The sequence below is a fragment of the Hylaeus volcanicus genome, chromosome 3 (genome assembly GCF_026283585.1).
Source record: "Hylaeus volcanicus isolate JK05 chromosome 3, UHH_iyHylVolc1.0_haploid, whole genome shotgun sequence".
Classification (NCBI taxonomy): Eukaryota; Metazoa; Arthropoda; class Insecta; order Hymenoptera; family Colletidae; genus Hylaeus; species Hylaeus volcanicus.
This window is the reverse complement of record NC_071978.1, coordinates 24,205,050-24,217,877: the sequence shown is the minus strand read 5'-3', so window position 1 is coordinate 24,217,877 and position 12,828 is coordinate 24,205,050. Positions and strand designations below refer to the sequence as shown.

Sequence of the window (12,828 nt, the reverse complement as noted above, 5' to 3'; positions counted from 1 at the left end):
ATTGGCCATGAAAAATAATAAAACATGTGATTAAATCTATAATACATTCCGAGTACTAGCGCAAATATTTTTTTAATTCAAAATGTTAACGATAAACAGTAGTTAAAAGGGTTGAGAAATTCAAGCCAAGATTATACTCTATACATAAAAATAGGTAAAAAAACTATAACTACCATGATTTATTTTATGCTCTAAACAATGTAATAAATTTTTGTTTACGTTTTGCGTCCGTAATAGTAAGTTATACGATAACAATGAATGCAAATTCTATACTACTTTTAGTGGATAATTTATAAATAAGTACATTACGAATCTTTTACGTCAATATATCACAAGATAAGTTATGAAAAACATATTGGTCTTCATTCTCACAGAACATGAATATTCAAAATTCAAAGTAACGTAAACTTCATTTCTATTATTTAATAGGTGACCTTCTCATATCGGTTTTATTTGAATTTAGTTGATTTATTTCATCATATCACCAATATTAAATATTTCTAATTATAGATAAAAATGGGACACGTTTCATATTTACACAGTTCCTTTTATCTGGTTATAATATTTGATAAAGAAATATTATACGCATATTGGAATAGCAAACAGTACACCCATTTAAGTGGATCAGATATTTCTATACATAGTATTGTATCGCGATCATTTTTAATCTTTCGAAATTATTTAATCTGTTTTAAAGCATTTAGTTTTACGCATAAATTTGTCCCTTGCTACATTCTTGCATAGATCGTACACGTAATATTAAATGTAACATCACTTTTTTTTTTTATTTAAACAAATTTCGAAAATAAGTTTTCAACATAAGCATAATTTTGTAGATGCAAGACGTAAGATTAAAATTACATTGAACTAAAATATTCTATTAGAAGTATCGTCTATATAAATATGCTAAAAAATATTAGGATGCAAAGGAATGACAAATTTGGGTCCAAAAGGAGACCTGTATGTTATACCAACATCTGCATATACTTTGTTTGGCAATGCAAGATTGCATAAATATAATCTGCCATTGTGAACACTATGAGACAATGGCAATCCACCTAGTAAACTAAATTTACTATCTATACCGGGTGTACCTGCGGCTGGTGGTTCAATAGCTAAAATAGGTGCTCTGTTACTATTTACCCACTTTGCTATCGGGGTAATAACTTCTGGGGAATTTTCATCACAAAGTGCTAGGAGTATCAAATCCAACGTAAACGGTAAATTCTTAACTTTAGTTTCTACCTTATTTCCTGTTAGTTTATATAAAGATAATTCTTGTAAAAGGAATACATCTTCAGAATTTTCTACAAACACTATAGTTTTAACGCCGTGACTAGTTAACTGACGAGCACAATTGACACCTGCAGCACCAGAACGGTGAGGTCCGCATAGCGCAACAACTGTCGGCCATTGGTGTTCATTATTTGGATTAAGTCGATGACTTCCTCCTAACAGTTGCAAAATAATTTCAGCGCCAGCACGGCCAAGAAGTTCCACCTAAATAAAATTTCAAATGTGAAAATTATATTCTTTTATTTCTAAATGCATTGTACATACTCTACGTTCCCAACTGATTCCAAGCCGATCCGCCGCGCCTATTAATTGACGATGAAGGTTAAGGGTTATGCTAGGAATTATTAAGCCATTGTCTGTTTTATATTCTTGTTCACCAGCAAAGGGTACTGTTATTTGTCTGAAAACTGTGGGTTCAGAAACAATAATATTTTCATCATGTCGGTATATTGCAGTAGTACCCCAGTTATTCTCTGATTGTCTGACAATATCAGGCTTCAAAGCATTTATTTCTTCCCACACAGCCTACAATAAGTACAACCAAAATTATGTATCTATAAATCTATATCAAAACTCAGAAACTCATTATATGTATATTTTAAGTACATACCTCTTTATTAAATAATGCTAAATTCTTCTCAAAATCGAAGTCTTGATTTAAATACTGGTCAACTGGAGTACCAAATGTGTTTTCATCTCGTTCCAAAGCTCTCTGTCTATGACTTAATCGTTTCTGTATTGGTTTATTAGCAGATTCAGCTAAAATAAAAACATTTGAAGTAAAAAATATATGATATTTATATGATATAAAAGTGATGTTGATTTTGTTTTTTATACCTAATGGAACTCTTCCATTCGATGGTTGTTCTATAAGAGATTGAGTGTTTACATCTGGTTTCTTAATAACAAATTGGGTTTGAGAGGATGTAGTTTGAGTAGAAGATGGTACACTTTCTGAAAAAGATCTTCCAGCTTTTTTAGCAATAGGTCTCTTTACAGTTACTTTATTCTGTGCTGGAGTACTGTCGCTTGCAGCTGACTCTGTCTCGTTAATCGATATAAATTCAACAGTTAATATATCTTTTGTACTAAAAGGGATAAAACATATTTCTTTTAAACACATTTAATTCAATAACATTATTAATTACACATATATTAAGATAATTACATTACCTTAAAACAACTACAGAAGAAGAATGAGGCACTCCATTACAAAAAGCTTTTGCAAGCGTAACATAATCCTTATTTAAATCAACTATCTGACCCTGATAAGTTCCAATTTCTTCAATACACTTAACAGAAACTGTACAGCCCACAAATTGTTCTGACATCTTGATTACCTATTTGTGCATGTTAAATTTATGAATAAAAAGTATCAATACATTGGTTGCTTACATCTTGACTGAAACTAATATTATACTCGAATATTTTTTTCGACCATGTGTTATCAAATTAATCGTGTATATCACACAGAAAAGATAAATTGAGTGTTATTCATAATCATTACTTATCGAGAAAAACGAAATTATACGAACCAAAATGTAGACGATTAAGTACGATTTCTAAACACGATCGAGTGTTTTGGTTAAGAATGTCGCAAGTATTTAAAAATTTTGTGGTTATTCCGAAATTTGGAAAACATAAAACGTGTAACGATACATTCATTAATCTGCGATAACGAATACAAAATTTTCACTCATTTTCATCTCTACTCTAACCGCGCACGATTTACAAAGGACTACACAACACGCTGCACGGAAAAGAGGCGAAACTTCATGCTACTGGCGTATCTTTCATAATATCGATTTATCCCTAAAAGAAAATACCACAGTCTTTCAAATCTTTATTACAATCAATTATATATTAACGATATTGTTATAAATAAAATAAAAATGTATACAAAACTTGTAGCTGTATATAAAGATACAGAAATACGAAGCTAGATCAGGGTTTACTTCTCGATAAACACAAGACACAAAAGCCATTGGTTCTTGTTTTTTGTATTTGATTTTCTGTTAACCGCCAATAAGAACATTTAATAGAATATATTTAATGAAAGTTTGATAATTAATGATTTTCAAACTTAACAATGTACTAATTTTTGTATAATATGGCATTTTGTAGTTCTGTTAGTGGTATCGATTAAATCGTTGTAGATCAACTTATGCATTATTTGTATAAAATGTTAAGATGTATACAAATAATTAAGAAAAGAGTAAACATAAGTTTGGTTCTTTGTCGAGGTCCTCGGTTGTTAGCTGTATCCCTACTATCTTTGTTTGCCTCTGGAGGAGGGGATCGTGTAAGTGACCTTACGGATGGAAGTGAAACTAGTTACCGGGAGATTAATCGTATAATTATTAAATTTTCCAGAATTCCCAATTGTTTTATTTACTTTTGTTCAATTATATATAAATGTTTTCATGCGTACTATGAAAATCATTACCAACGAATAATGAAAGATAATCTATTACGATGTCTATTAGTTTCTAGTCACTTTCATTGGTTTCTTATCAAGTTCAATTCAATTTCTTATTTGAATTTGTCTGTGTTTATCTTTCACGTTTCAAATGGCAATTTTTGGAGGACATTTTTACAGGGATAAAAAAAAGTTTTTCAAAATAGTTCGTTAATTTGAATTTTTTCTGTTAGGTTAGAATATTTTGTACTATTTCGAAATTTCGAAAGTACTGGTTTAATAAGCTATTAATTATAATTCCTACAGACTTAAAAATTGCCTGTAAGTTTCGAATTATGATTCTGTGGTAAATGGGAACGAATATCTGGTAGAAGTATGTACAAGGTAAATAAGATAATTCATCCTTCAGCATAAAACTAATTATCATATTCATATTGCATTTATGTGTTTGTTCAAGTGTTGTGAATTTTTTATTTTATTTCATTGTTAGATCAATTTTTATATTTAATATTGCATGTGCTTTGGCTTATAAAAAGGATTTTATGAAAATTTATATAGAATGTGATTACATTCAGTTATATATAATAATGTATTTGTTTGTCTATTGTATAAAGCTTATTTAATAAAAATACACAATGTACGAATAGTATTTTACATTCATAGAATGTTACCGTATATATATTTACATGTTAATGTTCAAAGTAACACTTTGAACTACAACACTGCATCTTATGTTAGAAAAAATTATAAATTAATTTATAAATTATTTAAATCTATGTCTTTGCACTTAAGATTATCTATTGCATTATACTTTAATTTATCTGTGATTGATATTGCACCAAATAGACTCGTAGAAAGTACTTTGTAATCTTCTACTACCTGATACATTTTTTTATTTACATCTGAACATTTAAGTCCATTTTCGATTGTCTTATGCCTTTTATTTATACTGTCCTCAGATATTGGAAACTCCTCTAAAATTTGTAATTCTTCTTTCAATATTGCATTAAAAGTAGTTACCTGTAATGTATATATAAATTTAAGTTCGATAAACCAATTGACCTTTAAAACAAGCAACCTCCAAATACATACTCTTTTTGCTCTTTGTTGTAAGTCTTCCAAGCTTTGTTTCATATTTTCAAATTCTGTTTTGCTATATTGTATCCTTTGATGTTTGTCCTCTTCTAACAAGACATTACTTGGCACAGCAATGTATTTATTTACAGCATTCTAAATAACATCACGAAGAAATATCAGTTTTAATTTGTATGCCTATACATTAAAACAAAAATGTGTTTGTACTTTCATATTAATTACCTCTATGCTCTTTAAACATGATTTTGCTCTTTTACAATATGTTCTTTCCAATTGCTTTTCATTTAACTCTAGTATTTCTAAACTTTCAGAATTTAGTTTACATGTTTTCCTAATAGTGTCACACATCTTGTTAGTAGTTTTATGAATTCTGTTAGATATAATATTTTTCACTACAAAAAAAGAAAGAAGGAAAATATTTTTACAATGTTTTATAGCATAGATACAAAAACAGTAATATAAGAATCATATATTTATTAATACTTTATTAGTACTCCATTATTTGAAAAATAACAAAAGTATCTATATTCTGTTATTGAAATCTTTATTTTTACACAGAAATACGAGAAAGTAGCAAATAAATCGTTCGTACAGCAAAAACAAGTTCCCAACTACCTCCTGGAAATATCACTTGTATTTATTCGAATATATTTCATAATTCACTCGAGTTCTTGGATAAAAGAAAAAAAAAAAGAACACGAGACGAAAGAAAGATGCAATTAGAACTGGATACATATATCGGTATAAGGTCAATTTTTATTTGTTTGCTGTTTCAATTTGTAGCGTGAGAGGAGAGGAGAGAAGAGAAGAAGAAGCGTTAGCCTTTGTGATTGACTTCGTCCGCAAGGTCCCGGTGAAAGTACTCCAAGCAATGGACGAGTGTGACTCTAGTCATGACCAAATCCACATGATACCAGAGTACACCCGTCCAACGATCGGAATATACAATTTCTCATAGCGAGCGTGTCGTAATATCTGAAAAGCATTCAACCGAAAATCAAAAAATCGGCGGCGCCTTACTAGTAGCGTACACGGCTCTTGAATGAAAGCCAAACAGCTGCATTTCGTACTCTTCCAGTTTACGTTTCCGTGATTCCGTGGACGCCATATCGTTAAACGGTATTAAATACACGCGAACTTGTACGGTAATTTCATGCGAACACTTGATAACCTTTATACTTCATCGAAGGCAATCTCTGTTCCCTCCGATGATCACACCTTGACGTCCGTTGACAAATGAACATGGCGTCTATCTGCCTGCGTACGACAGCGTCCTTTGTCCCATTGCGTTCCCTAACGCATCCGGATTTCACAGCGGGACTCGTGGTCGTTTCAAAACCGACCAATGGGATGCGAGCCTTCTCCAATGAAAATCTGTCGATCCAGTTATACCGGAAAATGACCGCGGTTCCTTTTATTCGACTTATTCTATTTGCGCGAACGTATCAATAATTTGCTCGGAAATATTTTCTTACTATTAGTGACAAAGTTTCTTTTTTTTATACACTTGGCAACTCGCATCGCATGTAATTAATAAATTCACTGCGATGCGGTTTCACGTCTCTTCCGCTAGGTGGCGACACTGTTAAGTTAGGTGGTTATTGTCGTTTACATATAATTATTACAGTTTGGAAGATAACTTGTTTGTGAAATAATCTTTTTAGTGGATATAATGATTTGTAATAAGTTTGAACGTGTAATGGACGAATTACAATATTTCAAGACTTTATATTTATTATACATCGAAAGGAATGAGTTTGAAGTTAGCAAAAAGAACTTGTTTCGCCACAGCGTCGGCAAGTACCTAATATTATTTAACGTATATCGTATTGTATAATTGACTAATATATGTTTTCATCGAGTAATACGAGCTGTTAAATAAAAATTGTAACAGAAATTTATGGTTAGACGAGTTTGACTGATATATTCAAAGAGATAAACTATGTGATGCAAAACAAGGGTTTCGTTTGTTATCGTAGAAAGGGAAATGAAATGCGTAAGGCTGCCGTTCACCTGGCGGATATAAATTTCAAATATTTGTTGATACGTGCTATCAGCAGTTTAACATGCAAATTGACAAATATTACCTTCGCTGAAATTTCACTTGGCTTATATTTTACTTACAATTGTATTTGTTCCTTATAGCAGAAATTATGAATTTCTTATTTTACAAATAGAAAGAAGCATATCCTAATTAGTTAATAATTAATAATGAACAAAATTGATTCAAACATTTAGTATTAGAAAAAATATATATGTATATTTCTGCAAATACGGAATATTCATAGAATATTACTTTTCAAGTGACATCATTGGGACTTTTTGCACAGGTATGAGTCATTTGGTTGATAAGTCATACAACGTAGTCGGTGACTATTTTTAACCGCAATTAAAACATCGTTTTTTCTTAGTAAATTAATCACGTCGAGTGACAACCTATATTTACCCCAATATGAATGTTATCTAGAAAAATTAATTTTAGCATAAATCGACATTCTTTCCTCGGAAATGTTGATACCGTGAAACAGTTTTTAAGTAGCATAAAGATAAAGGTATGCAGAGTAGCGAATGTTCCCCTCCGATTCGATTTATGCATAATGACAAAGTGAATGTATGAATCGAAAGAGGTTGGCGGTCAACGAAAGTAACGTGCAAATGTACTTACTGTTCTTGTGCGCGCGCGTGCACCCGTGCAGGGCCGACTTTATATGGGAGCAATACTTATTTGGGGTACTTTAACAAGAAAAAAGAATGAGCAAGTAATAAAAGTTAATAAATAAAAGGCAATTGTCGTAATATTGTTACGTAATGAAATTTTCAATAGATATCGCTTTATACGTAAAAATTCAGATTTCACTAGTTTTGTAATCAGGGCCGGCGCAAAGCCTCGCGTTTTAAAAGGCCCCGCGGTTTACGAAAATTACTGAATTAAAAGGTACCGATTTTGATTAACTATTTACAGACTGATGATAGCATCAACAAATGGAAGCAATTTTTGCTGAGATGCAAGACATTTTTTTTGTAGCGATGATTAAATTGAAAGGAGTGACAAAAATCATCAAAGTTATTATTGTTTAATATTCATCTTATAAAAAATATATAGCATTTGTAAATAAATAATTCCTCGTTGTAAAATTCAAGTGTAGGATTCGAATGTGAATTCAGGCCCCGCAAAACTTTTGAACTCGGCCCCGTAAAAGGTCACGCCGGCCCTGTTTGTAATTCGTAATGCGAGTTTGTAGGTGGCGCCAAAATTGAAAGTTGTCGTACTTTTGCCTGTCTTTGCAAATTCTTATTCCATCTATTTGCAACGTTGGTACGATATCTGAGTAGAGTGACGTTTACACGTAGAAATACCGATTTCTTCATTTTCGTAGAAGGCGGTTTATTTTGTATTATTCTGTGGTCGCGATTTCTAGAATCTCTCGGTTTTCGTGCTAATGAAAGCTCAAATACAATTTAGAGGTTAACGTGTCACATCACTTAAAAGAAAAAAAAAATTTGTTTTCTACACTTGAGTAATAATTACAAAAGTGATTCACATTGACCATCCGTCCATCATTTTTGCTTGGTGATGTGTCTATGCAAGCAATATTAAACGAAACGTGTTCGATAAATTCGGGGTAGGACTTTATTTACTAACCGTTAGAATTTAAAGGGTAAAACCTCCTAATTCAGGATACCCCCTTTAAGCAGAAAAAGTAAAGCGTATTCCGCGATTAGAAATCTGAGCATTAGTGGATTATTGAAAAATAGGCAAAGGTTGTATTTTCTTGACCGACGGATAGAAATTCGTGGCGAGCCGATATTGCGCCATGGAACATACACTCGCTTTCGTACAGGCGCGCGTTCGTACCAGTTTGATGGTACCGTACACATTCAAAGATCGTAGGCGTGTACGTTTATTCGTATAGAAGGGTAGGCGCGTGTCGAGTTTGCCTCTCTGTCTAGTGCGCAACCGGTCGGCGCAGGTCCCCGTAAAAAGCCGGGGGCGCGATTCCGCCGCCGCTCTTCGGATACCACGCGCGTTCGTACTCAGTTTGTATTCGGTATCCACCTCGTATCGGTGGATACGTTCGGTTCTTAATTCCGTTCAACTATCAGTCGTCGCGAGCCGCGTAATACCGTCCAGTCGTGTACAGACGCACGTTAGTCGAGTCGACGAGAGCAAGTTCGAAGCCCGAACCACGATAGTAGTGCCAATTGTGCCAGTTGTTGACAGTGCTTTTTAAACAAAGACGAACCAATATGCTGCCCTTACGATTCGTTGGTCTAATGGTGATACTTTTCGCCGTTCATGGTGAGTACTTTTTTATCTGTTTTATTAAGAATATCAAGGGCGAGCTTACCTTGAAACGGAACGTAACTTCAAATACACTCACGTAGAAAGCGGCTCCAAATGGGTTTTCGTTGATTTTTTTTTTTTGGGGGGGGGGGGGGGATTATTAAGCAAGTGTAGAAAACAAACTTTTTTTTTTTAAGTGGTGCGATAAGTCAACCTTTAAATTGTAGTTGAGCTTCGTTTGAAACTTCTTGTTACCGGGTTGATTAAATAGGTGTATTACATTCCATATGATATTTTGTAGGATTTTTCCCATAAAAGTTTCTTTCTCTTGGATTTCAAAATTGACAATCACTGGGTGGTCGTTCGTGATTTCGAGGTACTTTTAACGTGCCCTATTACATTTTCTAACTTTCGTACTCCAAATTGAGCGTTCCATTCATAGAACAGCAGAACAAGTACAGTTTCGTAAAAGGACTCGGTTTCTGCGAAACATTCGCGAATAGGAATGCGTGAATATTCCCTCGGAGCGAGTTCGAAGCGTCGATCGGAGTACATAAAAATCAACGAATTCATCGACCGAGGGAACATTTATAAGATTCCTGGGTTTGTACCCCAAGCGTCTTCTGTTGTGCGCGGTGCATTCTCGCGATGTCTATTCGAAGATTCAATTAGCAAATTATATTTAGAATATAACGCTTTCGGAGTAGAGCGCGCGGCGTTAGCGTGGGTGCTCGAGGATCGTGCTAGGAAACTTTAAGGTCTCAGGATCTCGAATCTACTCACGCGATAATTTCGCATGCATCACGAATAACTAACAGTTACCTCACCGTTCGCTCCGTATAAGCAATTGCAACAATGGTTACCATTGTGGGCAGTTGCATCTACGAGCAAGTCGTAATCGTTGTTGCGGAAGGAACAATTACCGGGTCTTAAAAAAGCGTAATTACTCTTCCTCGTACGCTATACCAGCCAGTGGCACATCCATTGTCCGATAACCTTATAATTGCGTGTAATTTTAATTACCGCCACGAAGCCATTCCTTGAATCGCGCTCCAATCTAACGGTATGTTTGTTTTTGTTAAGGAGGCTCTAGTGCAAATAGAAATAACGCCAAGAAAATTATAAAAATTTGCGTACGGGTTGGATTTTATCCCAGAAACACCCATACAAATTTTTGGGAAGGCTAGGGTACCTAAAAGCTAAGAAATAAATGTTTCAATTTCTCACTTTTTAACGCGAACTCTTATGGGAGAATGCGTTTTCAACACACTCAATTACGTGCTACAAAGTAATTGACGGCGAGATTGGATCGAAAATTTTATGCGTAGTAGAAATATATCTAAAGAACATGTATCGATTTACAAAATACTCCGAGGGTACTCGTAGTATTAATAATAAATTAAAGAATACTAGGATAATGCGTTTTGTCTTCTGCTATTGACATAGTACGAGAGATCTGGCACGCTGTACGAGAGGTTAGAAAACACGCGTTCAAATACAAACAGTACTGTAGTTTGTCTGAAAATAATTAATTTATATTACTTTATGATACAATATAAATATAACAGATATAATAACGACTAAAAATCAATGTTTAACATAATTTTTTTTTTTTTATTTTGATATCAAATTGCGAACCATTGTAATATTCTAAATACTATGCCAGATTCACTGCGCGAATCAAGCGACAATAGTAACTCTATATTGACTTACAGCGTAACTGTAGAGCCTCCTTGAATGTATTTCGTCGCGGTTTACTCGACGATGGTTATTTATTATTTCTCTGTAAATGTTATATTTCAAAGGTGACGTTGCTCGTGAGTCACATTCTGAGTCATTTGTGCGAAAACTATTTATATTATTGGTTCTTCGGGCAGTGTGTATAATTACAATTTTTCGTGCCAGATAACGTATTGATATTTCACGACATATTAGTCTTATCGTAGTAAGTATGCCGATTACTAGAGTTTTACCTACTTGCAATAGCAACTACGCCATTAGTTATTTTGACTCGTATTTTTGAGTTGGCTACACGAGTTTAGGAGTAGATTGTAAAACAGTCTTACGAGTCTTCTTTTTATATCTTGCTTTGTTTCACGGTGCAATAAAGACGTTAAATAAAAATGCGATAAATCAGCGAGATAGATCACGGACTGATAGTCTCATTCGAAATGAATTCTTCAGTTGACTAAGAACTCAAGTACGACCTTTCTAATCGGCGAATGCTTGCCATACTCAATTGTAAATTCTTGAAACATTCCAACAGCTTATCATAGATTGCACACCGATAATTGTTCGAAACGAATATTTCACTTGGCTAGGCATTTGGGGCTCGTCCTTACTTTGCGAACTAAAATTTTTGGAAATGATCAGAAATGCGAATTCCAATAACTTTATATTTGTTATATTCTATTACATTCTAAAATACAACATTTTTGAAATTTTACATTCAATAATGACGTCACATCACAGTTATTTCGATTTACTTAAAATGCTGTCCAAATCCTAGAAAGTATCACCAACAACCATAGCGATTATTTAATGTATTCAAGTTTTCAGCAAATCAAATTCAACCAAAATTTTAAAGAATTCCTATAGAAGTCACACGTGATAGTCACTGAGAAAAAATTCTTGAAACTATTACAGAGTAAATATTCTTGTATGAAACACACGTCCGAGTATCATACAGCAACGATCGTTCGGAATCGTATTTTTCCTCGACTAATGAACCTTCATTCACGGCTTGAACATCCGCGCTGATGACACGTAGATCCAATCGAACCGTATAAACCCGAGCGAAGTAACATTCGCGCGTTTCACTTCTCCAAGAGGTCTACGAGATTTGTCGCACTGAATTCATCGGCACCAGCCCTAGCCTCGCAACGTAACGTTAGTTAATTGTTTCATTAACATTCCGCGTAAACTGCATTCCTGTGCATGTTTAAACGTACGCGTTTAACGTTCGATCGGCATTCGTTCTACGCGCGAGAAATCGAGTTTACATACGGGCCACATCGTTCGCTTTAATGGCACATCACTCGCGAACAACGCGAGGGAATGTGCCAAATTTTACAGGGGAAAGAAACCCGATACCTCTGAGGTGGTAATACTGTGCCGAACAAATCATTCCGTTGCGATCTCGAGATATCGAATGTGAGGGCCATCTATAAAATAAACGTAGCCAACGATTCGGGTTGGTAACGAGTAGTTTTGTTGATATTCAGAATTTTTGGAGCTGTGCAACTTCGCATTTGTTGAACTACGTGTTTGTTAATTTTCTGGATGATATTCTCTTTTTATGTTACTGTATTTTTACTTCATTTGGGAATGCATAAACGGGTACTTGATGGATATTTTAAAAGTGGCGTATTTTATAGTAGATGTAGACGTAGAAGAAGTTAGCGATCAATTTCATTTCTTGACGATGATATTCAAAAAGAGATTGCGTCGATTAGATTCTAATTTCATTGTTAGTTCAAATTATTAAAGAACTTCATTGCTCCGTTTCACTTCAGATAATAAAATAATCGTATTATTTGATTGCACTCTAAATAATGGAATTACTGTATAATTTAAATGTGTTTCAAATAATAAAATAATCGTATTATTTGAATGTACTTCAAATAATGGAGTAATGTATTATTTGAATCTATTCCAAATAATAAAGTACCTGCATCGTTTGAATTTGTTTCAAATAATAATATAACCGTATTATTTGAAATAATAAAGTGAC

The 12,828-nt window shown here is 33.7% G+C and overlaps 3 protein-coding genes and 1 long non-coding RNA gene across 4 annotated transcripts in view; 2 read left to right on the top strand and 2 right to left on the bottom strand.

The window, feature by feature from the left end:
- Positions 1–159: 159 nt before the first annotated feature.
- On the bottom strand, positions 160–3,506 carry LOC128874112 (enhancer of mRNA-decapping protein 3). Its single transcript, XM_054118454.1, has 6 exons — positions 2,832–3,506; positions 2,470–2,636; positions 2,134–2,384; positions 1,907–2,055; positions 1,561–1,821; positions 160–1,500 (listed from the first exon to the last, which is right to left on the bottom strand). The coding sequence occupies exons 2-6, from the start codon at positions 2,625–2,627 to the stop codon at positions 907–909; spliced, it is 1,413 nt and encodes a 470-aa protein (XP_053974429.1). The 5' UTR covers positions 2,628–2,636; positions 2,832–3,506; the 3' UTR covers positions 160–906.
- Positions 3,507–3,604: 98 nt separating this feature from the next.
- On the top strand, positions 3,605–5,682 carry LOC128874115 (uncharacterized). The gene is made up of 2 exons (XR_008456575.1): positions 3,605–4,099; positions 5,594–5,682. It is a non-coding gene; the product is annotated as an uncharacterized LOC128874115 (long non-coding RNA).
- LOC128874114 (uncharacterized) lies at positions 4,286–6,677 on the bottom strand. Its single transcript, XM_054118458.1, has 4 exons — positions 5,831–6,677; positions 5,033–5,202; positions 4,808–4,945; positions 4,286–4,735 (listed from the first exon to the last, which is right to left on the bottom strand). The coding sequence occupies exons 1-4, from the start codon at positions 5,916–5,918 to the stop codon at positions 4,472–4,474; spliced, it is 660 nt and encodes a 219-aa protein (XP_053974433.1). The 5' UTR covers positions 5,919–6,677; the 3' UTR covers positions 4,286–4,471.
- Positions 6,678–8,816: 2,139 nt separating this feature from the next.
- LOC128874111 (opioid-binding protein/cell adhesion molecule homolog) overlaps positions 8,817–12,828 on the top strand; it is a 99,751-nt gene continuing 95,739 nt past the window's right edge. Inside the window, exon 1 of the mRNA XM_054118453.1 lies at positions 8,817–9,110. Within this exon, the coding sequence (XP_053974428.1) occupies positions 9,059–9,110 (52 nt within the window). The 5' untranslated portion in view covers positions 8,817–9,058. The remainder of the gene's footprint in view (positions 9,111–12,828) is intronic.

Excerpts from the sequence above, each read along its gene's own strand:
- LOC128874114 (XM_054118458.1), bottom strand. The coding sequence starts at position 5,918 with ATGGCGTCCACGGAATCACGGAAACGTAAACTGGAAGAGTACGAAATG. Across the intron at positions 5,203-5,830 it reads AAGAGCCGTGTACGCTACTA|TGAAAAATATTATATCTAAC; the intron begins GTAAGGCGCCGC and ends CTTTTTTTGTAG. Across the intron at positions 4,736-4,807 it reads TACAACAAAGAGCAAAAAGA|GTAACTACTTTTAATGCAAT; the intron begins GTATGTATTTGG and ends TATACATTACAG.
- LOC128874112 (XM_054118454.1), bottom strand. The coding sequence starts at position 2,627 with ATGTCAGAACAATTTGTGGGCTGTACAGTTTCTGTTAAGTGTATTGAA. Across the intron at positions 2,385-2,469 it reads TCTTCTGTAGTTGTTTTAAG|TACAAAAGATATATTAACTG; the intron begins GTAATGTAATTA and ends TATCCCTTTTAG. Across the intron at positions 1,501-1,560 it reads GAATCAGTTGGGAACGTAGA|GTGGAACTTCTTGGCCGTGC; the intron begins GTATGTACAATG and ends AATTTTATTTAG.